The sequence below is a fragment of the Nelusetta ayraudi genome, unplaced genomic scaffold (genome assembly GCF_046127955.1).
Source record: "Nelusetta ayraudi isolate G7.1 ecotype Tasmania unplaced genomic scaffold, CSIRO-AGI_Nayr_v1 ptg000028l, whole genome shotgun sequence".
Lineage (NCBI taxonomy): Eukaryota > Metazoa > Chordata > Actinopteri > Tetraodontiformes > Monacanthidae > Nelusetta > Nelusetta ayraudi.
In genome coordinates this window covers 3,598,517-3,625,010 of record NW_027466078.1, presented here as the reverse complement: position 1 = coordinate 3,625,010, position 26,494 = coordinate 3,598,517, and the positions used below count along the sequence as shown (strand labels likewise).

General features: G+C 45.7%; 1 protein-coding gene and 1 pseudogene across 1 annotated transcript in view; both read right to left on the bottom strand.

Annotated features, from left to right (window-relative positions):
• The window catches only part of LOC142891089 (uncharacterized), a 51,975-nt gene extending 26,111 nt beyond the window's left edge, over positions 1 to 25,864 (bottom strand). Inside the window, exons 1-2 of the mRNA XM_076030417.1 lie at positions 25,861 to 25,864; positions 24,429 to 24,519 (exon numbers count right to left, since the gene is read on the bottom strand). Coding sequence (XP_075886532.1) covers positions 24,429 to 24,519; positions 25,861 to 25,864 — 95 coding nt within the window. The remainder of the gene's footprint in view (positions 1 to 24,428; positions 24,520 to 25,860) is intronic.
• On the bottom strand, positions 6,859 to 9,806 carry LOC142891157 (uncharacterized; annotated as a pseudogene).
• Positions 25,865 to 26,494: the final 630 nt, after the last annotated feature.

Genomic DNA, 26,494 nt, shown 5'->3' with positions numbered 1-26,494 from the left:
TCCCCAAACACTTCCGACATTTAACGTTATAGAAATAACAAAATGAAATTAAACCACTAAATTTATTCCTCCTAGCCTTACCTCGTCACAATTAAAACAAAATTCAAAAATTCAGACCGTAAGTCCTACTTTCCGAGCATTACCTCGTCGCAATTAAAACAAAATTCAAAAATTCAGACCGTAAGTCCTACTTTCCGAGCATTACCTCGTCGCAATTAAAACAAAACAAAAATTCAGACCGTAAGTCCTACTTTCCGAGCATTACCTCGTCGCAATTAAAACAAAACAAAAATTCAGACCGTAAGTCCTACTTTCCGAGCATTACCTCGTCGCAATTAAAACAAAACAAAAATTCAGACCGTAAGTCCTACTTTCCGAGCATTACCTCGTCGCAATTAAAACAAAACAAAAATTCAGACCGTAAGTCCTACTTTCCGAGCATTACCTCGTCGCAATTAAAACAAAACAAAAATTCTACAAAATGATTCCAAGTATCTTGCTCCTCTATCTAGGACACTTCACAGAACACTGACGACCACACTTTAGAATGTCCAATATGCAGCACTTTGTTTTAAACAGGTGTCTGCTTACCTTTTTTTTTTTTTGTGGCCGGCCTGTCGTCATCAGATGTCCCCAGAAGTGACCGTTGTGGTGTTCAATCTCAGATTCCTTTGTCCTTCCTCATCACGTCGGGGTCACCAAATTGTTGGTTTGGTTCTTTTATCCAATCTCATGCTACCAAACCGCGTGTTCGTTGAATGAAGAGAATAGTAGACAAGTGAAATCTTAAGAAGTTTTAGCAACAGAAAAAACAAGATACTTGGTACAGAGCTCCGGAGGCTTAACCCTAACAACAACAATGTGTTATCAGATGCCAAGTCTGATCTATCTGTCCCTTACGCCATCTTAAATACAGAAACAAACAGTAATAAAATATGTAGATGTCTTCTTCCATGTCGTCCTCCTATTGGCTGTCCGGCGGTGTAGCCTTCCCCATTTTAGGCTAATCTGTGGCAGGAAACAAGTCCTTATTTGGCCGGGAGCCAAATAGTCCATCCTCCTCTCGATCTGGTCTGCTGAAAACTTTCCTGCCATAAAACCCTGAGGTGAAAAGTTTGTGTCCCCGTGCCTGAAAGGGTCACAAACTTTATGGGGGGTAACAAATGCAGTTTCTGTGTTCACCCCCACTTTGATCACCCCAAGTCACTGTTCCTGAGGCTTAATCAGTCAAACAGTATCTGTCTTTACTCCGAGGTTCTGAATGGTACTGATAAGAATGGGCAAATGATTATAAGAGGACTACATGTATTGACATTCATTACATTTAAACATTTAACTAACTAATACTTCTAACACATGCATACAATATTTGCTAATATACTAACTCTCACTGCTATAATGCATTAAACTAAATATAGAATCACAACATCTACGAGGTGGAATGTGGATGGCAAGTCTACTTTTGTAATCAGACTAAATCCTCGATACTTGATTGTAACCATGTAAAGGTCTCCTCGTTGTTGCCACACTGAGTTAAATATGCAGATAAAACATTTGTGATGTTATAACTAACGTGTCATTACCAAGTTTACATCATGCAATAATGTCTTGTTAACATTTCCTTTTAATAATGCTGCCTGGAGGTGTCGGATATGTTTTGGACAGTGTGGGTTTGCGATACCCACAAGTGGTCAGATTAAAACATCTCTTTTCATTCCAGGTACAATAAAGCGTACTATGTATGCACTCAAATCTGTTTGACACAGACCAACACAATATGTACCCTCCCCCCGGGATGTCCATACATATGATTTAGGTTCGAGTTGGTCTTCTGTGGAGGACGTTCGGTTAAATGGTAACTCTGTTCATACTATGTGTGTGAGATTATGTGGAGCTGTATGTGTGCATCTATATGCGTTCGGCTCTAGATGCTTCGTGTCATAACACTTTTTAGGATCTAGTCCATGGTTCGACTGTTGGTAAATTACTTGAATAGAGCTAATTTTGGAGTGTGGTGTGTTTCTGAGTTGGTACCACATTGTGAGGTTGTGGAAAATTGGCTGGGGAAATCGTATAAGTTGTTATAGAGTGTGGGGAGATGGGTGGATCCCTCTCTACAGCAAATTTTGTTGTTGCAATTTTGTTCCAGTGCTAATCCGGGGGACCATGTAACTGACTGTTTCAAAGGAAGTGTGATGTGAGATGTGTATGGCCCCTTTGAATATTTCCACACCCATCTCCCACAGTTGAAGCTATGAGCAAGGAGGACTCGTTGACCCAGCTGGATGCAGGTTGTTCTGGATACCTTTTTGGGATCTGGGGTCCATGTTTTTGCAATGTGCTCTTGAATTGTACGGTTTACTCATTCAACCATTCCAGAACTCTGTGGTCTGTAGGGAATGTGGAATCTCTGTTTGATGTTGAACATATCTTTCATCACCTGACCTGTGAAATGGCTGCCTTGGTCAGATTCAACTTGAAGAGGTGCTCCAAACAGAGGGATAATTTGGTTCGCTAAGACCCGTGCCACTGTTCTTGCGGAGTTGTTGCGAGTAGGGATGGCATCAACCCATTTGGAGAATTTGTCAATTACGAGGCAATAAAGTACCCCCCTTTGGCACTGGGAAGTGGACCAATGAAATCCATCTGTAATGCTTCCCATGGGCCTTTGGGTGAATTCGGCCTGCACAGTTTAGTTTCCCTTGGTTGTGGGCAGCACACACAAGGCAAGAGGCACACCAGCTGTCAACATCTTCCGCCATCGCTCAATTGTAGTGTTTTGTCAGCGGAAACATGTGCATATTTGTGATACAGGTTTATGTAATGACGCAGGAACACATTTATTCTCTCTTAGAATGATGCCATCTTGTGTCAACTGTAGTGTAAGCTCTCCATCAGTGACCCACAAATCTTTCTGGTTGTTTTATGTCAATTGGTGTAGTCTGGATGGTGCTTATAGCAGGTGTATTTGACATTGTCAGTGTCAAATCTGTACCATGTACTGCTGCCTGTTTGGCTAACTGATCAACAATGTTGTTTTTGTTCATGCACGTCCGGGTTTCTATGAATATGCGCTCGGACTTTGATCACAAGACATGGAGTTTTGACGCACTTGAATCTCTTGCCAGATTGATGTAATTGTAGAGAAGTGTTTGAGTGGCGTTCCTGCCGAGATTAGAAATTTGCGGCATTGCCATTGAGCCATGTAATCATGCACTGTGTCAAAAACATATCGCAAGTCAGATGAAATTTTCGTCCGCATTCCCCACCTAGGAAGAATCTCTGAAAGGAGAGCTTGAGCCACATCATTAGCAGATTGTGTGCTACAAGGAAATGCTTCAACCCATTTTGACCACATGTCAACCATCACAAAACAGTACCTCTTTCCTCCTGCAGGTGTTAACTCAAGGAAGTCTATCATGAGATGTTCAAATGGCCTGGATAGAGGCAGATGTGCTGCTATGCCTGCAACTTTTACAGCCTTGCCGGTGTTGCATCTGGTGCAAGTGAGGCAGGTTTCAGTGGGTTTTTTTTAGCTGCAACCGAGAACCTTTTTGTGAACCAGTGTGTAGCCATCATATTCATCACCCCCCCCCCTTTGGACGCATGGTCTAACCCATGCGTCAACTTGACAAAGGCCGGGAAAAAATGCCTGGGGAGGCCGGGAAGTCCATTAGGGCCAATCCAGAATCAGAATCAGAATAGCCTTTATTGTCACTGTAGCAGAGATGCAATGAAATTGCGTGGCAACTCCCTTGTGCAAAACAATATTAAAAATATAAGACCTAAAAATAATAAAATACAATATCAGACACCAGTCAGTGCTGTCCAGACAACACTGTGCAGGAATATGCCAATATGTACAGGATGAGTGTGGTGAATTCTTCTGGTGGATTCAGGTGATGTAGATGTTGAAGGAGTCTTCACTGACACACTTAGTTGTATTAAAAACTGGTTTATTTCAAAGAAGTCAAAAGTCAGACAGGCACCATGGAAAGCCTGGGGAGGTCTCTGGGCCAGATGTGAGCAACTCCGATGATCCTTTGTTCACATCACCTTTTATACCTCCCAGCAACCAGGGAGGAAGATGCTAGGAGTGGGGGAGAATGTATACATTCCATAATTGCATCCCCCAATGGCCATCTGGTTTTAATTTGATGGCCGTTGGCAACAACAAGACCATATATGGAAACTGACGCCCTTAGGGAAGGTGTGCAGCGGGTTCACTGCTGAGTTCACATCAGGCCATACACATAAGATCACATGATGTCATATACATGGATTCAGATACTACATATTTCCCCCCTTCGAGACTTTGTGAAGTCTCGAAACAAACAGAAGATACCCACACATAATACATGGATAGCAAAGAATGTAAGTTCAAACACAAAGTACCCGCTTGATGAGGTAGTAGTTATTACATCCAACAAAGTGATTATGAGCAACACTGTAAATTTGTAGAGTGTGAGAGCGAAAAACCTATCAGACAGCCATCTTTCAGTTAAAAACCATCACAATCCTTCTAGATAGGAAAATTCTCTCACGGCCCCTCTGTCCTAGGCGACCACCTTATGGCCCTCCAAATCAATTCTGTAGAGAAAACAGCATTCAGGGAAAAATTCGGCAAACACACACACATGAGAAACTCAAAAATAAAATCAAAAAACATCCAGGGCTTGGCTGGTCATCCCATCGGACCTACACCGTGGACCTTTCCCTGTTCACCAAAACGAAGAAAAAGATTGAGTTCCCATAAGCATCTGCCTACTGATAAAATCCCCCAAATAACTTTATTCTCCAAAACATCAATTTCGTGTTGCAATTCAGATTAATTCAGATTAAATACAAACAAACACAGTGGTTAATACACAGTTTCATTGAGTTCTGTTGTTCACAGTCCCCCTGATGCAGGATCTTCACGTGTTCTGCGTCCTCACTCAGAGACTCAAATAAGGTGAAAATCACTGGAGAACCCTGAGTCCATTCTGAACATAGTTGACACCCACACGTAGGCTCCCCAACTTTTGTCCTGAAACAGACAAAATATCTGCCAGTATCTTTGTATACAGATCATCACACATGTAATTCCATTACAAGAGATACGTCAAACATGAGTAAGCGCACTATTTCCCCCCTTGGGCACTCGCCCACAAGGAAGAGAATAGAAACATACAAAAAAAGAAATACAATATAACAATACACCTGCAACTACCACGAATATTTATCCACCACAGTGGTGGTAAGCTCCTCCTCCAACGGCCTTGAGGAGCGGCATCTGAACCGCATCGCCAGGCATAACTACACCTATCCATCGGAGTATCAACGCCTTTGCACATGTCAACGACGGCGTGCAAACACAAAACAATATTCCTAGTGACACAATGACTGCGCTAAAGCCCTGTAGAAGCATAACTCCCACAGGACCAAATCTATCATGAAGCCACGCACTCGCAGATGTCCCCGCGCTTTCCGAGGGACCAAACGCATCCCTAATTTTCCTCAAGCCTCGATCACATTGGTCATATTGTCCGCATTATCAGGAATCAAAGTGTAGCATGCATCACCTGTTCGGTTCAATGCCAAGCACAAACCTCCTTGCTTAGCCAGAATATAATCAAGGGCCATATCATGCTTCAACAGAGTTAGTCTGTGACTCCTCTGAGCATTTGATAGATGTTCAAAGCCCTTTATGGTCTCATTTGCAAAACCTTGTAGCGTATACGTGATATTGTCAATATGTTCCACTAAAAATACAACCCCCAAACCATGGAAGTAAACCAAGGCCACATTTTTCTCCCAAGCTGATTCTCCAATGATAAGACTCGAGATTGTGAAACTCGGCCAAGTCTCTCTTGAGTCTAGCTCCCGGAGCAGCCGCAGAGCTGCTGTTGTTGGAATCGGCGCCTACCTGAAGCGCAAACACTTCATAAGGGAGTTTCAATGTAGCAACATCCAACCCAATTATGAGGCAAAAACAAGTACGCTGCGTCCCCACATATCCACCAGATGTCCTTGAAAGTGCCAATAATCACATCTGCAGGCAAACGATCATTCACGACCATTATGGATATGTCCGGCCTATTTTTATTTCCCTTGAAAGTTACTGGATACAACTTTCCTCTATAAGACCGATCCGGATTAGTCACCGTCATGAGATATTGTCTGCAATCTGACACCCCTAAGAACACACCAGTACTGTAGGGGAGGAAATATCTAGCACATATAATAATATCTCCCTAACACGTATTACGTCGTTCCGGTATTTAAGATGAGGATTTCAAAGTAAAGTATATCAAAGTTAATTTAATCTGACTCCATTTAAAAAGTAACTTTACTTTTATACATTGATTAAACAAAAGACTTGACTAATAATTAAGAATATAGATTCAATAATGAAATACTAATGATCTGACTCTAATCTCCAGTTCAGGGATGGCTTCTATAAATTAACAAAACTATTCAGTTTGTCCATTAAACATGGAAGAATAGCCTGATGTCTGGGTTGGAGTATTCAGAGGTTATTGAACATGATACCCAATCTTATCTGACCAACTCAGAGGTTAAGGGTTTGAATAATGTCCAGTGAAACTTACCATATAACTAAGGTCTTTGGGATTCTGATTAAGCCCTATCTTAGTTCAGTGATGGCAGATATAGACAAAGCATTCAGTGACCTTCTTAACATAGAAGAACAGCCCAGACATCTAGGTTGAGATATTATACTCAATCTTTTCTATTCAACTCAGAGGTAAGGAGTACAAGCATTACTCAGATAAATTTACCATATAACTGGAGACTTAATCGACTTCTAATAGTCAGCTGATCTTCCCATAGAATAAAAGTCTCAACAAATTGGCATTGAAAGGAAAACGATAACATACCAATTTATTGTGAGGTCCAGGGAGAAAATACAACAAAAATGCAACAGACCGGTTGTGTAGAGATGGTGGCACGCAGACCAAGAAGGGGGAACAGGAGCAGCCAAAAAAGACCCCTTCAGATTCTTGTCTCTTCCCTTAAATATCCTCCCAGAACAGAGATACTGCTAAAATGCATATTTAAAAGATTCAAATCAGATCTACTCTTACTCGGGAACCTTTTGGTCATCAGGGGTAATTTTCCACAGCAACCATAAATCACCAAGACCTTCATACCTCTCGCACTGACAACACCACAAAGGAAAGTTCTAAACAAAAGGCCGAGACAGTTCCTGTATGCAAATCCAACAAACCCAAGGAGATACCTTTTGGCCCTCGGGGGTTCCTTTCCCGCAACATGTAAATCATGTTAGCGGATTACAATAGGTGAGATACACACAGTTGGAACCCCCGTCTTTGAAGAACTTCCATTGTTAAAGAAAACGCTTCAGGATGTGAATTTGACTGTCTTATAGTTTCCCCTTTTGACCCCTGAGAGCCATCTGGAAAAAACAAAAGAACAAATGAACATAGAATGAAACGGAAGGGGTCAAGTTGAAAATTGACAATCTTTTCCACATCCATAGCTTTTCATTTCAATCCTTGTAAATCTGGAAGTTGCAGGGGGCTGAGTACCAGGGCAGAGTGTGTGGCTCTGCGGAGAGCGCATCGGATGTAGCAACATTGGATCAGGGTGGCAATGAATATGACTGCGCTAACAATCACACATCCCTTGAACACCCAATCCCACCAAGTGTATGCATATTGGGCCGAGCGTGTAGATGAACTGGATAAGATTTCTGCTGTCCTCTTGGCTAAATTGACCTGCACTTGGGCTTGGGTGAGATGGTAGCCTGTTTTTTGAATGACCCCTTCAACCAAGTCCATGGTTTCTGAAAGAACTTGGGTACTTTCTTCGTAGAAAGTGTCCTCCCACCAGGGAGAGACGTCTAGCTCCAGTGGAACTCTGCCCAAAATGTTGAGTTGACCCATAGAAAAATCCTGTTACTTCCAGGGAAAAGCTGTGATTTGCTGGGCAGGTCAATCCCCCATAGGAAAAGGAGTTCATTTCGCTGGTGACACACCACTGTGTGTGTGTGTGACACCTGGATGGCATCTGCATATCCATGCAGAGACTGGGCACTGAGGAGTTTGGAATCATTCTGTGAGAAAGGCTTGAGGGTATTACAGGTACAGATAATATAACTTGGAGTCTCATGACATGTGCGAGAGGTAAACAAGGTCTTACTGTCATATACCCCATGATGTGGTCCCATTTTATTACCTGATTCTTCACCACATTGCCTATTGAGCGTATGGTGGTGGAATTTGGAAAAACCTGTTCTGGGTGAATAAGTGGGAAAGTGACAAAGAACCCGATACAACCAATACATTCATTGTTGGTATACATTAAAACAGTGGACAACAATTCTGAATAATTGATATCTGTCATTTCTCTAGACATGAACCATCTATGTAAATCTAGAGTGTCGATCAAATCGTTTAGGGCGTGTCTAGGAGTTTTTGTAGGCGAAGATCTAGAATCTCCTGTCTAGCTGTTGTAAGTAAATCTCGTGCATATGTTTTGCAAGCAATATCATGTTCAATAATGTGAGTCTGAAGAGTAAATGACTAACAGTTAAAAGGGCTCGCGCCTCTGATTTGACTGCTTTGATGATGTTTTCATTACTATTGATGAGGTGTTGGAAAACCAGTGGCTACTTGATTTGCTAGCCATGATGAGTATAGTGTTTGGTCAGTTATCCTGAAAGAATTGGAAATGGAGTTGGCTGAACCGAAAAATCCAGTAACATCAGCAAGTAAATCTCGTTTAACTCTACTAGATGGAATTTGGATGGCAAGTCTACTTTTGTAATCAGACTAGATCATCGATGCGTGATTGTAGCCATGTAAAGGTCTCATCTTTGTCGCCACAGTGAGTTAAATATGCAGATAAAACATTTGTGATGTTATAACTAACGTGTGTCATTACTAAGTTGACATCATGCAATAATGTCTTATTAATGTTTTCTTTAATAATGCCGCCTGGAGGTGCTGGATATGTTTTAGGACAGTGCGTGGGTTTGCGATACCCACAAGTGGTCAGATTAAAACATCTCTCTTCATTCCAGGTGCAATTGAGCGCGCTAGTGTACGCACTCAACTCTGTTTGACACAGGCCAACGCAATATGTACCCTCCCTCCGGGATGTCCATACAAATGATTTTGGTTCGGGTTGGTCTTCTGTGGAGGAAGTTAGGTTAAATAGTAAATCTGTATATACTATGTGTGTGAGATTATGTGGAGCTGTATGTGTGCATCTATATGCGTTTGGTTCTAGATCCTTCGTGTCATAACACTTTTTAGGGTCTAGTCCATGGTTCGACTGTTGATAAATCACTTGAATAGAGCCAATTTTGGAGTGTGGTGTGTTTCTGAGTTGATGCCACGTTATGAGGTTGTGGAAAATTGATGGGGAAATTGTATAAGTTGTTATATTGAGTGTGGGGAGATGGGTGGATCCCTCTCTACAGCAAATTTTGCTGTTACAATTTTGTTCCGGTGCTAATCCGGGGGACCATGTAACTAACTGTTTCAAAGGAAGTGTGATGTGAGATGTGTATGGCCCCTTTGAATAATTCCACACCCATCTCCCACAGTTGAAGCTATGAGCAAGGAGGACTCGTTGACCCAGCTGGATGCAGGTGGTTCTGGAGACTTTTATGGTATCTGGAGTCCATGGAATGGCAAGGGAAGACCTGGGTAAACAGAACAGAAGTAAACAGACAGTTATTTATCAGGTGGACCTTTAAACAATTTGCATTGGGTCATGTGATACCATCTCAGTTTTGCTCTCATGGTGACAGCCACACAGCTGTTGCATATGGCTTTTACCTCGTATGGTCCATGCCATCGAGGTGTGAACGCACTTTGTTTCACAAAGACACGTATCATTACCATGTCACCTTCTGTGAATCTGTTTTCAGCAGTCGGGTTGAACCGGGCATCATTGTTTAAATCCGATTGTTGCTTTAATGTGGCCTGTGCATACAATACTTTAAGGCGCTCTTGTAGTTGCAATAGCACAGTTTGTTGTTTTGCCACGGTAAGAGGGCCCAGGTCTTCTGGTGAGATTTCTGGATCAATGGGGAGCTTCATAACTCTTCCTGTCATGAGCTCGTGTGGGCTGATACCTGTGGCTTTTGATGGAGATGCTCGCAAAACAGTCAAAACTGTGGGCAAAGCGTCAGTCCACTGGTTCTCGTGTTGGGCAATATGTTTTGCAATGTGCTCTTTAATTGTACGGTTTACTCGTTCAACCATTCCAGAACTCTGTGGTCTGTAGGAATGTCGAATCTCTGTTTGATGTTGAACATATCTTTCATCACCTGACCTGTGAAATGGCTGCCTTGGTCAGACTCAATTTGAAGAGGTGTTCTGAACAGAGGGATAATTTGGTTCGCTAAGACCCGTGCCACTGTTCTTGCACAGTTGTTGCAAGTCGGGATGACATCAACCCATTTGGAGAATTTGTCAATCACAACAAGGCAATAGCGGTACCCCCCTTTGGCACTGGGAAGTGGACCAATGAAATGCATCTGTAATGCTTCCCATGGGCCTTTGGGTGAATTCGGCCTGCACAGTTTAGTTTCCCTTGGTTGTGGGCAGCACACACAAGGCAAGAGGCACACCAGCTGTCAACATCTTCCGCCATTGCTGGCCACCAGAATTGTTGTTTAATTAATTGTAGTGTTTTGTCCGCAGAAACATGTCCATATTCGTGATATAATTTTATCACAGGTTTATGTAATGACGCAGGAACAACATATTTTCTCTGAGAATGATGCCATCTTTGATTTCGATTAGCTTATCTTGTGTTAATTGTGGGGTGAGCTGTTCATCAGTGACCCACAAATCTTTTTGGTATTGTTTTATGTCAATCGGTGTAGTCTGGATGGTGCTTATAGCAGGTGTATCTGACATTTTCAGTGTCAACTCTGTACCATGTACTGCTGCCTGTTTGGCTAGCTGATCAACAATGTTGTTGTTTTTTTCATGTACGTCCGGGTTTCGATGAATATGTGCTCGGACCTTGATCACAGACATGGGGTTTTGGCGCGCTTGAATCTCTTGCCAGATTGATGTAATTGTAGAGAAGTGTTTGACTGGTGTTCCTGCCGAGGTTAGAAATTTGCGTCATTGCCATTGAGCCATGTAATCATGCACTGTGCCAAAAACATATCGTGAGTCTGTGAAAACACCTAGTGGTTCAGGGTGTTTGATCGCATGTGACAAAGCAGTGAGCTTTGCTTCCTGTGCTGACATGGTCGGTGGCAATTTGAATAATAGTTTTTGGCCACTCTGGAGCCCAGAGCGCACAACCAGTGTGATACTTACCATCATCCCAGTAACGAGAGCCATCAACGTAAACTCGGGTTTGACCTGGGAGTTCAATATCTAAAACGGGGCTTATGGTCGCTGGTTTTGGTTCGCAAATGTGTGGGGGTCCTTCTATGTCTCCAATCATGTGTGGCAGGATCCTGTCATTGACTATTGTGATGTCACGTGCCTGAATGTCTGTCAGCCATCTCGCAAGCCTTTGAGCTGATACGCCTTTGATGGCTCCTTGTAACAGCATTCGGATTGGGGTGTGCATCGTGTGCACCACAACAGGTTGAAAACCGACAATTGGCTCCGTCGTAGTGAGCATCCAATGAACTGCCAAAACTTGTTGTGTACATTTGTCAAAACCAGTTTCAACCGCCGATTTTTTGCGACTGTAGTAAGCGATTGGTCTTAACTTTCCCCCATGGTCTTGTGCTAAAACGCCACTGAGTGTTTTGTCGTTTGTGTCGACCTGGATGTGGAAGGTTTTCAATGGATTAGGGAGACCCAATGCTGGTGTGGCGCAGAGACGGTCCTTAAGTTCTGTGAATGCTCTTTCATGCTCGTCAGCCCAGTCAAGTGTATATCAGAAGGTCTTGACTTGCCTTTTATGAGAGCATACAGTGATGCTACAGTACCAGCAAAGTCTGGGATGAATTCACGGAGGTAATTAGCAGTTCCCAGTACCTTTTGAAGCGCATTTAGCGTGTGTGGTCGTGGCAGCTCTGCAATGCATTTACGTCTGTCCCAAAACCGCAGATCTTTAACAGAGGACAGAGTGTAGCCGAGATATTGCACTTCTTTTTGTGCAATTTGGGCCTTCTCCTTGTTGAGTTTGAAACCAGCAGACTAACGTCTGTATGACACTGTCCACGAGGTTCAAATGTTCATGCAATGAATCATTTGTTGTAATCAGACTGTCGTCCACGTAGCTAACGACTTGACCTGTGTTTGCATATGGACTCAGAATGTCTGCTACAGCTTTGTGAAATGCACCTGGACTGATATGAAGGCCCTGTGGCATTTGTTGCCAGGTGTACTGAGTTTCATTGGATTTCCTTCAACACTTATCTCAAAATCAATAAGGCCACAATCATGTTCATGATTGGCCCACGCGTCACTGTGTTTTAATTGTTGTACTGGGTCGGTGTTGGTGATGGACATAATGCTCGCACAGTTTCTGACTGATTTATTTTTGGCTGTTTTGTCTGTAAGAATCAGTTTTTCTAAACAGTGAATAATAAAGCCATGCTTTTCCATTATGTCCATGCCCAAAACCGTACCCTCGCTGTTTCCCGGTAAATACCAAAGCGGCTCTGTTAGCACTGCTGCGCCTAAATCAATCCGGACTGGTTTTGTTAGAGTTGCTGTCATTATTGTGTCACCTATTCCTTTGATTTGAATGGTTTTACTTGTTAAAGGTAGTGGAATATCTGTGCAGGAGCAAGCAGCACCGGTGTCAATTAATATATCTACTAATCGGCCTCCAAGATTAGATTTTACTTTTACACGGTTGCCGCTGGAAACAATGCTCCCAATGGAGGCCACGCATCCCTATTATTCGGTGATTTGTTCTGGAGTAGCTAGAATATTGGTGTGAGGACTGCGCGTTTCTGTGTTTCTGATGTAGGAGGTGTGAAAATGGTTTCGGATATTTATTGGTTAATTTCTTATATCTAAATCGAGACTGTGGGGCACCATGCAGCTTGAAAGACCGTTCTTTTATGGCCAGGTCGATGACAATAGTCGCAAATGACGACAATATTGTCCCCCTCAGCCACCCACTGTGTTGCAGCTACGGGGCGTGGCTTGAGATTTTTTGATGTCTGCTCGATCTTTGTGGCCCATTCAACAAGTGTATTAAGTGTGTTGTGGGTCCCCATCCAGAGCCAACGCATTCTGGACAAGTGGTCCAGCATTATTGCGTAGCATTTGCAGGAGGAATTCGTGGTTGCGGTTGCAATCCTCTACCCCACTGTACTCTTGAGAACGCAAATGTCTCGAACGTCTCCTTGTTTGTTTGTTTGTTTAATATGAAGGATTCTGTGCCATTCAGACTGTGGCGGTCCTCTCATTTGAAGCAAAACTTATTTTATTCTATTATAAATATTGTCAGTTTCACCGGGCTGTCTTTCAAGGATTGCTCCCGTTCTCAATTCTTGAGAAATTTTAGAGTGTAACTCTTCTGGAACCGTAAGAAAAACTATCTGCCACACATCGCAAGGCTCTAGATTGTAAACTAATGCTTGGAGCATTAGTTTGTCCCAGTAACTCTGGAACGGGCCGCGGCGGGGCATGATGCTGATTACTTAGTGATGCTTTGAACTTTCTTGACAAGACAATGCGCTGGTAATGGTGGTTACACCATTGTTCGCATCTGTAACTGTTTTGACGACTGAAACATTGACAGATTTTCTCGGTTGTGTCTGTTTTGAGACAAGTTTTTATCCGGTTTCGATTGCCTTGCTTCGAGTGAGAGGTGCGCCGGCTGAGTGACAGAGTGGGTTTTCTGCTGTTGCGAAAACTGCGGAGGTTGTAGGAATTTCATTGTCAGTGTCGACCTGAGTTACTGGGCACCCGGAGATGAGGGTAATATCCTCATCTTCACTGTCGTCTTGATCATAATTCTCTACATTATTTGAGTTAATAACAGCTTGTTTTATAGCTGCAACTGGAAAATCGGCATCGTCACAGTAGTCTTCCAGCTGAGAAGTGTAGAGTTTGTCTAGGTTTAGCTTTTGTTTTAGCAGTTTAATTTCCGCCTCCATTGTTTTACTTTGTCGTGCCCAGTTTATTTTTTCAAAATGAAATGCTTCGATTTTTGCACATAGAAACATTACGCTCCAAAGGAATGAAAAAACGAAATCTCGGATGTTCTCAAAAGTGCGCCATCCTTCTGTTATGGTTTTTGAGTCGTTGCGCCGGAGTAAATACACGATTGCGATAGGGAGGTCGCGGAATTTGCTTTTAGATTTTAGTGCGACTCCCTTTGTGGAATACCAGTGAAGAATTTCATTGTTATCCCATTTTAAATCTACGCCGAGATCGCGCAGACGAACTAACGTTTTGTATAAACGTGAACCAGCTCGGATGTTCTCAAAAGTGCGCCATCCTTCTGTTATGGTTTTTGAGTCGTTGCGCCGGAGTAAATACACGATTGCGATAGGGAGGTCGCGGAATTTGCTTTTAGATTTTAGTGCGACTCCCTTTGTGGAATACCAGTGAAGAATTTCATTGTTATCCCATTTTAAATCTACGCCGAGATCGCGCAGACGAACTAACGTTTCGTATAAACGTGAACCAGCTCGGATGTTCTCAAAAGTGCGCCATCCTTCTGTTATGGTTTTTGAGTCGTTGCGCCGGAGTAAATACACGATTGCGATAGGGAGGTCGCGGAATTTGCTTTTAGATTTTAGTGCGACTCCCTTTGTGGAATACCAGTGAAGAATTTCATTGTTATCCCATTTTAAATCTACGCCGAGATCGCGCAGACGAACTAACGTTTCGTATAAACGTGAACCAGCAGTTTCCATGATCTGCTCATCCATGCCTACACTTGAACATCCCCTGTCCTAGTGAATTGTGACATGAAACTTTGAACGCACATCACATATAGACACAAAATAGAACGGATCAACATATCCAAACGTTCCCTCAATTTTTTTTATTACTGTTGTAAATTTGTACTTAACACAGAAGCTGTAGGTAGACACACATGGATTCAAACGTCATTGCTTAACGTGCCGGAATTGACTTCTCTCGCCTTCCTGTTGGATCAGACGAATTTCCTTGTGTCGTGCTGCTGATCCGCATGTTCGTTGAATGAAGAGTCTCAGGAGAAGAATGCCAATTTAAATATGTCTTTAGTAAATAATCAATTCAGGATACAAATATACAGAGCTCTGTTGTTGCTAGGGTTTTGAACTCGGCCCAAAGTATTGTCAGGGCATGAAGTCTGACTGCTATCTGTCCCTTGACCCAGTCCTTTTATACAAAAGAAAACATGCAAATGATCTCTGGTGTTGTCCTCCTTTGACTGGCTGCCTGGTCTCCAGACCCCAGCCTCATTGGATATTGAGGCAGCCTTTGTTCCAAGTCTCTGATTACTGATTGCAACAGCAAACAAGTCCTTATTTGGCAGGGAGCCAACTGATCCATCATTGGTTCCAGTGTGACCTGTTGAAACAATACGGTGCAAGATATGCCTGAGGTCACAGGTTCCTCTCCTCCTGTAAATGAACGGGTTCTAAAGTTATATGGTGGTCGCAAAGTCAGTTAGCTCTCTGTCCATCCTCTGGTCCCCCAGAGGCACCAGTTTGTGAGGGATGTTCTTCCCTTTTTTCTTCTTGAGCTCCCTGCGTGACTCCTGCAAGAATGCCTTTTTCCTATCAGCCAAATGATTTAAACAGTCCTATATTAGTAATCATATTATTCAACACAAACATCTAAACTAAATATGATTCCAACACTGTTTAATGCGATCGCGAGATCACGTTGGGGTCACCAAACTGTAGGGGAGGAAATATCTAGGCACATAATAATGATAATATCCCCCCAACACGTATTCCGTCGTTCCGGTATTTAAGACCAGCGTGAAGGCAGTTATAAATCCCCCGTCCCCCCCGCCACCCTCCAACGAAATTTTGGCGGCACGTAACTTTGCCGTCACGTTAGCGTAGCGCGACAACGATGGCGAAGCTGTTCTTATTTTCTCTTTGAGAGAGATTTTTTTTTTATTTGCTCAGATTTTCAGTTGACCTATTGATTTGATTTCTCTGATTAAAATTAAAACAAAGTCTGATATTTGGCAGCTTGTTTAATTCTTATACATAGGTATAAAATACATTTTTCATAATCACATTCACGAGTTCTCATTGTAAAAGTCATCATTTTCATATACACAAGTTGGACATCTAAAAGTATTGGTATCGGGATACTAGCCTTGGTATGACCTGGTATCATATCAAAAGGAAAAATAGTGGTATCGCACATCCCTACTGGGCGTGACTGTGGCTAATGACATGTCCTGGGGGACCAACACCACCTCTGCTGTGAGTAAGGCACACCAACGCCTTTTCTACCTCAGGAAATGAAAGAAGGTGTTATGGTTGTTTCTGCCTTGCCCCTAACTGTGAAGGCACCGCACTCTTGTTGCTCCTGCCGTGTGGACATCACACCTCTTTCCTTCTCACATCTGGTTTCCAGTAGTGCTCCTCTGCTGTGCACTGGGCCATTTCCTGGGCATGACTGGTTAAACAAAAGGCTCCAAGTGTTTCAGCAGTTGCCTTTCCAGGATCAAACCACCTTTGTTCCTCTTGTCCTTCCCCCTTTTACCAAACATGCATAAAACCTGATTGTTCCCTTCTTCTGGACACACACCAAGCCTGCCTCGGGTGCGTGTCCGGAGCTCCGTAATAAAACTCTCAGCAGACTCTGGATTCCTCTTGCAGATCTTAATTTTTTTCCACCACAATTTTGGCGTCACGAACATGACTGACAGCTTGTCGGCGTAACCAACGGCGTCGTAGGATTGACCAGGTCAACTGAGAGTCACAGGACTCTTCCCCTACCTCTACTAGAGTTCAGAGAAGAAGGGGTTTGGCGCCGGAGGTGAAACCGATCGGCTTCACGTCATCCTCCCAGTGGAATTTGAAGACTGCAGAGAACCCGTGAGTCGCAAGATTTGTCTAAACCTGATGGTTCCCACAATCTGACTTTAGCAGAAAAGGGTTTTCCTGGGTTTTATTTCTTTGTACCAAACAAAGAGCAACAGGAAGGTTTACGTTTCGTTTGGTACAAAGGTAAAAACAAAACCCAGGAATAGTGTCCTTTTATTCCTTTTGTGCCGTAAACGAAACAGGGATTCACAGAGACGTCTGTCCTCATCTTACTTTGTGTCTACTTTTAAGGTTTGATAATGGGGAAAGGTCAAAGGATGAAAGGAAAGAGGGTGAGGGGGAAAACCCTGAACCCTCTCCTGAAGTTCTGGTCGCTCCTCCACCTCCTTCCCCACCTGACGGTCCCACAATTAGAGACATGAGAGAAATATGGTAATGAGAGTTGCGCATGCGTTGGATTAGTTTTAAAAAGCATGGCTTTCCAAGCCAAGGTTCATTTAGTTTGTATCAATTGAAAAAATTTGAAGAAAGGTTGAAACAGGTTGAACATGACATGAAGCATGAACAAATAACTGGTGTTGAAATCAGAGACATGCAACAATATTTTGAATGTTTGAGTAAATGGAAGGAAGAAGCAGCACGTAGGGAAAGGAAGAGGAACGGCAAGCAATTGCCGCGAGCTGATGAGTCAGAAACTGAGGGGGAAGAAGCAAGTTAATGAGATGCGCATACAGCAGACACACACCCATTCACCGCCACCATACAATCCCATGTGTCCTTCCCTAACCAAATGGTGTGACAAGACTCTCTTGGACACCCCACGGTTTGCAAACCCCCCACAGCAAGAGCCACCGGCCTAAGAAAAGCTGGTAGCCACCCTGCCCCCCCCCCCCCCAAGCAACAGAGATGCCATGTCAGCAACCCCCGCCACAGGCACAGCTCATCGCCCTACCTCCGCCTCCAGTGGAGGGAGTGCCCATCTCCGCCCACACCCGCCAAAGAACGCCACATGGCGCTGCGTTTACCTTAACCATGGTTCAGGTGATGAATCACGAAGGACAACCAGCACTGGTTTTCCGTCCCTGGTCCTACGAAGATATGAGGACAAACAGCCAACATCTGCCGGACCCCAGGAACGGAGGAGTAGCGTTTGGTCGAGAATTTGCTCCAACTTTTCCAGAACTGAAGCGCCTCCTAACCATGAAGATGGGACCTGTCGACATGGACCGCATCAAAGCCCACTGTGAAGGAAATCATCAGCTGCACCACCCTGACTGGTCACATCAAGATAACGACCCCTACATGGCTATATTGATAAACCTGGTCACAGCCATGTGAGCAGCGGTCCCGCTGGACTTTGGCTGTTTGCACGCAGTTACCTTGGAGGTGTCAGATGAACCAATTGATGAGTTTCTCCACAGACATGTGGTCACCTACCGCAATCATGGAGGACTGCTGGAACCTGGCGACGGCACCCACCAGACACCTTGGGAACAACAGCTTTGTGCCTACCTCCTCCAAGGGCTCCTGCCCTCCATCTCCACCGCAGTATAGTCTTCTTGCGTAGGATGGGCAAAGAAGAGACTCACTGACCTGCAGGACCATGCCAACCACACCCAAGAGTGGCAAAGAGCCAAAGCTGAGCAGGAAGAGAAAAGGGAGAAGAAAACTGCAAGCGCTGCTCAGCTCACGATGATGCAAGCTGTCCAAGCTGTCATGCAGAGAGGCCGTCAGCAGCCACATCAGCACCAGCACCGCCCAGGTAATCACAACCAGCAAGCCGCTGCCACCGGTGCCTGCTTCATCTGCGGGGCCTACGACCTGGGCACGTGACTGTCCCTGCACTCACGACCAAGGCCGCAGAACAGTACACCGCCCTCTAGGCCAACAGCAACCGCAACGTCGTGGCCATTTCCAGCAGCAGCAACAGTACTACCCTGTTGACCACGGCCAACAGGCCGACTGACAAACGGTGAAACTGCCCCAGCCAGATCAGGAAGTGACACCACACACACGCTAGGCTATGTTGGTTTGGTTCTTTTATCCAATCTCATGCTACCAAACCGCGTGTTCGTTGAATGAAGAGAATAGTAGACAAGTGAAATCTTAAGAAGTTTTAGTAACAGAAAAAACAAGATACTTGGTACAGAGCTCCGGAGGCTTAACCCTAACAACAACAATGTGTTATCAGATGCCAAGTCTGATCTATCTGTCCCTTACGCCATCTTAAATACAGAAACAAACAGTAATAAAATATGTAGATGTCTTCTTCCATGTCGTCCTCCTATTGGCTGTCCGGCGGTGTAGCCTTCCCCGTTTTTGGCTAATCTGTGGCAGGAAACAAGTCCTTACTTGGCCGGGAGCCAAATAGTCCATCCTCTCGATCTGGTCTGCTGAAAACTTTCCTGCCATAAAACCCTGAGGTGAAAAGTTCGTGTTCCCGTGCCTGAAAGGGTCACAAACTTTATGGGGGGTAACAAATGCAGTTTCTGTGTTCACCCCCACTTTGATCACCCCAAGTCACTGTTCCTGAGGCTTAATCAGTCAAACAGTATCTGTCTTTACTCCGAGGTTCTGAATGGTACTGATAAGAATGGGCAAATGATTAGAAGAGGACTACATGTATTGACATTCATTACATTTAAACATTTAACTAACTCTAATGATTCTAACATATACATACAATATTTGCTAATATACTAACTCACACAGCTATAATGCACTAAACTAAATATAGAAACACAACAGCTATTGCAACGAAGACATGCTTTCTGCAACTAACCACACGCACAATACAAAAACTGATTCTGATACTAACGCGACACCACCTACTGTTTATCTCATATTCAACATCGGCATTTCTCAAACTGCTCGCTCTAATCTCAGCCCCTTTGAGATTCTTTTTGCAGTCCCGCCACAAACTGGTGCAGGTCCTCCTGGGCCTCTTCCCTTTACTTCCCTGTGTGAACATGCACTGCTAACTTATTGCTCTAAGCTCTCCACCCAACTCAAAGGAGTTTGTGTAGCGGTCTTGTGGCTGGTCGTGGAAGGGCAACTGCTACCTGCGCACAGCTTGCAGTGTAGTATCTGAAACTACAGCTGCCTTCCTATGCATAGGACACCATTTGATATATGGCAGGATGTGAACTCGCAAGCTGCCTACCTCCCAAAAAGGTGACTTATTGTTCATGTATGGTTTTGTTACTATCACTGTTATCAGATTAGACCAGATGGCCATTAGGGGTGTAACTATGAATGCATACATTCCCCATATCCTGGATCTTCCTCCTCTTCTTGTTGGGAGGTATAAAAGGGGATGCGGACAAAGCATCATTGGAGTTGCTCACATCTGGCCCAGAGACATCCCCAGGCTTTTCCATGGTGCCTGTCTGACTCTTGACTTCTTTGAAATAAACCAGTTTTTATCCAACCAAGTCTGTGTCAGTGAAGACTCCTTCAACATCTACATCACCTGAATCCACCAGAAGAATTCACCACAGCAGCCTGGTGACTTCGTGTTGGTGAAAGACCACAAGCACTTGAGGGCCAATCGCTGGCTAGGACCGCATCGAGTCCTCCTGGTTACACAAACTGCCATGAAAGTCGCTGAGAGGGCCATGACTGCAAGGTCATCTCCGCAGCCGCTGCCAGTGATGACGCACCCTAGCAACAAGAGTGGAAGGTGAATTGAAAGGCTTCTCTCCACCGAAAGCAAAGATGCGCAGCATCCGAAGACACCACAATGGGTCGCCCCATCTCACCCCATCTGGTACTGGAGGCTCCCTTGTCCTCCTCATGATGAGCGTCGGCCTCCTCTTCTGCTGGTTTACATGGATTCCGGCTAATGATACAGACGGTGGCTCCATCCAGAGAGCCGTCTCTGCACTAAAGGATCTTTCCGCTCGAGCTAAAGGACACTGTTAGTTCTCCACAACTAGACTGGCTCTTGGTTCTCCTCCTCCACATGGTCTTCCCTTTTGGTGAAGATGTTAATGCAGGTTTTTATTGTTATCATAAAGTTGCTCTCATGTTGTGTTGTTCCACTAGTGAGACGTCTGGTTTCTAGCACCATTACTTCTACTTTGCTTCAATATGCTCCGATTCCCCTTAACTTTTTCCCTAATGATCACCAGGTTTCTCTGAACTCACCTATGCCTGATCACTTCCCTAATTCCAGCGATTATGACCCTGATTATTCTGATGACGATGCTGAATATGCTTGAAGGACGGTTATGTTTTGTTTTTTTGGTAATTGTGATTCCTTTACTGTAAAGCCTTAGGGTCCAGTATTGAGATGTTGTTACTGTAGTATCTGAACTTGGGTATATGTACTCATTTGAACTAAGAAGTGACTCTGCTGCACTTCTTCACATAAGGCATCTTTGTTTCCATATGGCGCCTCCGGCAAAGCGGCCTGGTCAGTGGACTTCCTGTGTCCACTGCCATCAAATCATAACCAGACAGACACTGGGGGAGCAACTAAGGAATGTATACTTTCTCCCCCACTCCTAGCATCTTCCTCCCTGGTTGCTATAAGAGGTGATGTGAACAAAGGATCATTGGAGTTGCTCACATCTGGCCAAGAGACATCCCCGGGCTTCATGGTGCCAGTTTGATTCCTGACTTCTTTGCAATAAACCAGTTTTTAATACAACCAAGTTTGTGTCAGCGAAGACTCCTTCAACATTTACATCCCTCGAAGCCACCTGAAGAATTCATCACAATTTTGGCGTCACAAACAGGATTTTGGTGACACGAGATTCCGGACGTGCTGTGGCTGCTGTCGCCATCTGCTTCCTTGGGCTGGCTGCCGCTCCTTGTCGACAAAGGTAAAGAGGTGCTTTGTTCCTCTTATCTTAGGGGCGCTGGCTGGTTCAATTAGGCCTTTGGTTGGCTGCTATCTGGCCACACCGTATAAAGATCATTTGTGTGGGTGTGTATTTTTGTGTTGATGTTGTAGGACCCTTTGTCAAAATTTTGTTCTGAATGTTTTAGATACCTTGGGAAGTTCGCAGATGTGCGAAGTTTTAGTTGTTAAGATACCCTAGGAAGTTTCGCCGTTGCGTGTAAGATTGGATACCTTAGGGGATTCATTACGGATTCCCTCGGAAGTTTACGTACAATGCACACCAAGTGTTTCTGCATTTAAGGATACCCTAGGTCGTATAAGTAGAGTGCGCGTATTTGAGCGTCTAGGACGTTCGCTCGATCGGGCCGTCGCAGAGTTGACCTAAGCCCTCTGGGAGGCCGTTTAGCATACGTGGCCGTGAAATCCTGGGTGTCCGTTAGGGATATTCTGGGCAGCTGGAACTGTGGGTTAAATATCAGGTTGTAAATGACCTCTCTGGCATATGCTGACGAGTAATGTTTGATGCCGTTTGATCCAATATCCACACTTCAGGTTTGCATAATTTTTATGCTGTATTGTTTGCGACGGATATGTGGCTTGCCATTTAGGTTTGTGTGATTGGTTCTTCTTTTTCTCTGTGGATCCTGTCTGTTTTTCTTTTGGGGGGATGTGTGTGTGTGCGCGTGATGAGGAGTGACTGGGGTCTTTGTTCTTTGTGTGTGGAGAAGTTGGAAGTTTAGAGTTTTACATTACGTGGGTTAGTAATGGGCCCCACCCTGGAGCCGGGCTCGTATGCGAGCGCCTTCGCCCGCGGGGCCCAGCCCGAAGGAGCGACGCGGGTCCCACCTCCTGTGGGCTCACCACCAACAGAGGAAACCGTAGGGGTCGGGTGCAGTGTGGTTTGGGCGGGCCTCGGCAACAGCCTCTGGCTGTTGGGACATGGAATGTCACCTCGCTGGGGGGGAAGGAGCTCGAGCTTGTGCAGGAGGTTGAGAGGTACCGGCTAGATATAGTCGGGCTCACCTCCACGCACAGCATGGGCTCTGGAACCCAGGTCCTTGAGAGGGGCTGGACTCTCCATTTTTCTGGCGTTGCCCGCGGTGGGCGTGCTTATTGCCCCACAGCTTAGCCGTCACGTGTTGGAGTTCACCCCGGTGAACGAGAGGGTCGCGTCCCTACACGTGCGGGTTGGGGACAGGTCTCTCACTGTGATTTCGGCCTATGGCCCGAATAGCAGTGCTCGGCCTTCTTGGAGTCCCTGGGAGGGGTGCTGGATGGTGCTCCGACCGGGGACTACGTTGTTCTGCTGGGGGACTTCAACGCACAAGTGGACAGCAACAGTGAGACCTGCAGAGGCACGATTCGGAGGAACGGCCTCCCTGATCTGAACCCGAACAGTGTTCTGTTGCTGGACTTCTGTGCTAGTCACAGTTTGTCCATAACAAACACCATGTTTGAGCACAAGGGTGTCCACCGGTGCACTTGGCATTAGGATGCCCTGGGACGGAGGTCGATGACCGACTCTGTTGTCGTGTCATCTGACCTCCGTCCATATGTCTTGGACACTCAGGTGAAGAGAGGGGCTGAGCTGTCAACTGATCACAACCTGGTGGTCTGTTGGGAACATCTGGTTGAGCCCTCTGTCAGTGCGATCTTCAACTCCCACCTCTGGGAGAGTTTCTCCTAGATCATGGGAGAGGTTGAAGACATTGAGTCCGAATGGACAATGTTCTCCACCTCTATTGTCAATGCAGCTGCTCGAGCTGTGTTCGTAAGGTCTCTGGTGCCTGTCGCAGCGGTAACCCCCGAACTTGGTGGTGGACACCGAAAGTAAGGGATGCCGTCAAGTTAAAGAAGGAGTCCTATCGAGCAATGTTGGCTTGTGGGATCCCTGAAGCAGCTAATGGGTACCAGCAGGCCAAGCGTGCTGAAGCTCGGGTGGTAGTGGAGGCAAAAACTCAGGCTTGGGAGGAATTTCGGTCAGCCTTGAAGAAGTTCTGGCAAACTGTTCGCCGCCGACACTGTTTATGGTGCAGGCGGGGAGCTGTTGACTTCGACTGGGGATGTTGTCCGGTGGTGGAAGGAATACTTCAAGGATCTTCCTCCGGAAGACGTGACGGCAGGATTGAGGAGAAGAGGCGGGGGCCCCGGGGGAGGACTTGTCCATTACCCGAGCCAGTCAGGAAACTCCTTGGTGGCAAGGAGTGATGCGGGGTGGATGAGATCCGCCCCGAGTACCTCACGTCTCTGGACGTGCAGGGACTGTCGTGGCTGACACGTCTCTGTAACATCGCGTGGTGGTCGGGGACAGTGCCTGTGGACTGGCAGACCGGGGTGGTGGTTCCTCTTTTTAAAAAGGGGGACCGGAGGGTGTGCTCTAATTACAGAGGGATCACACTCCTCAGCCTCCCCAGTAAAGTCTATTCCAGGGTGCTGGAGAGACGGAGCGTGAGTTCGACAGGCAGATCGGTGCAGTGATGCGGTCGCTGTACCGGTCCGTCGTAGTGAAGAAGGAGCTAAGCCGAAGCTCTCGATTTACCGGTCGATCTACGTTCCCACCCTCACCTATGGTCACGAGCTTTGGGTAGTGACCGAAAGAACAAGATCGCGAATACAAGCAGCCGAAATGAGTTTCCTCCGCAGGGTGGCTGGGCGCACCCTGAGGGACAGGGTGAGAAGCTCAGCCACCCGGGAGGAGCTCGGAGTAGAGCCGCTGCTCCTCCACATCGAGAGGGGCCAGCTGAGGTGGCTCAGGCATCTGTTCCGGGCATGTCCCACCGGGAGGAGGCCTCGGGAAGACCCAGGACACGCTGGAGGGACTATGTCTCCCGGCTGGCCTGGGAACGCCATGGGGTCCCACCGGATGAGCTGAAGGAGGTGACCGGGGCCAGGGAGGTCTGGGCATCTCTGCTAAGGCTGCTGCCCCCGCGACCCGACCCCGGATGAAGCGGTAGAAGAAGACTTTCCATTGACCTAGAGAGCCATGACCACCAATCCCCGTCTGGGGCGCCTTGGTCAGACATCTCGGCAGCAGAAAGTTTCTTGAGGCCATCTGCAGCATTATCTGGAATGTACGTACAGCAAGACGTGCCTACAATGTGACAAACACCACCCTGGGGTGCAGTGAGTAGGTCTAGCACCATACAATTCTGAAGGACCATTAGACGAATAGCATTTAGCTCCTGGCTAATGGACGAGGTAGCATTCAGTGTCAAGTTTGTCAACTGCAATAAACGGTAGTGAAGTGTATCGGCGACTAAAATAAGTTTTCCCACCCCTGTCCGGGGGAACAGTGAAAGAGCAACTTTGGCAGATTCTGGAAACACTTTGAAATCGTCAGGAACATTACTTCCCCACATCGCGTCATGCGGGAACAAAACAGTTCACACGGTTGGAACAATAGGTTAGTATTGTGTCTTCACACAGGGCCGTGGAGGGGAGTGCCTTTCCTCCGGTCGTCATCCCAATCTGGGGAGGAGCTGCAAACAAAACTTCAAAAGGACAGATTAACGCGTGCGCGTCTCCTCATTCTCATGTACATCAGGACAATGGGAAGAGCTTTTGGCCACGGCAGGCCAGTGTCGGCACAACATTTGGCTAATTTGCTTTTTAACGTCCCGTTCTCACGCTCTACTGCCCCACCACTGGCAGGGTGATGAGCACAATGTTTCCTGAGGTCAATGCCAAACAGTTTCCCGATTTAATTAAGCGCCTCGTTTGCAAAATGTGTCTCATCACTGGATATTTTGTTGGGAATTATCTCAGTCAGCAAGGCCTTGGCCACGTCGTTGGCTGATTGTGTGGCGCTGGGAAACACTTCGACCCATTTCGACTACATATCAACCATGACCAGACAATACTTTTTCCCTGCTAATGGTGTCAATTCGATAAAGTCCATCATGACATGTTCAAACGGTCTGGTTGGAGCTGGGTGTGCTGCTATTGCTGCCATCTTGACTGGTCATCCTGCATTTTGTGAGAGGCAGATTAAACACGCTTCACAATGCTTTTGTGCTACGACTGAAAACCCTCTAGTAAACCAAAATTGATTAATTAATTCCAACATCCCCCTTTTGACGCATGGTCTAACCCATGCGTCAATTTAGCAAAATGTGAAAATAAATGTTTTGGCAGACACGGGTTACTGTTTGGTCCTACCCAAATGTCAGAAACGTGGTTCCAGCATGCGCCGGCGGAGCGCCAAGCGGCCTTCTCCTTCGCTGTGGCGAGGGACTGCATCTCAGCCAGTGATGCATCAGCCTTTTCAATTGAGGCTGTCATCATCGGGGCTGCCGAGGATGCAGGCTGCCTTGCAGCGGACTTTGCTGCCGCGTCAGCTCTGGAGTTGCCTTGGGAAACAGAAAAGTATGGCTCGCAAGAGGTCAGCAATAAGCACATGATTTAACACCGGCTTCCCGTCTGACTTGAGGAAGTCCCTGCATTTCCACAGTGCCCCGAAGTCATGAACGACACCAAACGCATAACGGGAGTCTGTGTAGATTGTGACAGACTTGCCCTCTGCAAATTTACACGCTTCAGTTAGCGCAACCAGCTCTGCCCCTTGTGCTGAGGTGACATGGAAGGGAGTCAGAACAGATGACCTCCGAGTCGGAGACAACTGCGTAACCAACTCTGTTGGCGCCTTTGTCGTCCCGGAACGCTGAACCATCTGTGTAGAAAACAAAATCAGCATTAGCAAGGGGTTCGTCAGTCAGGTCAGGGGG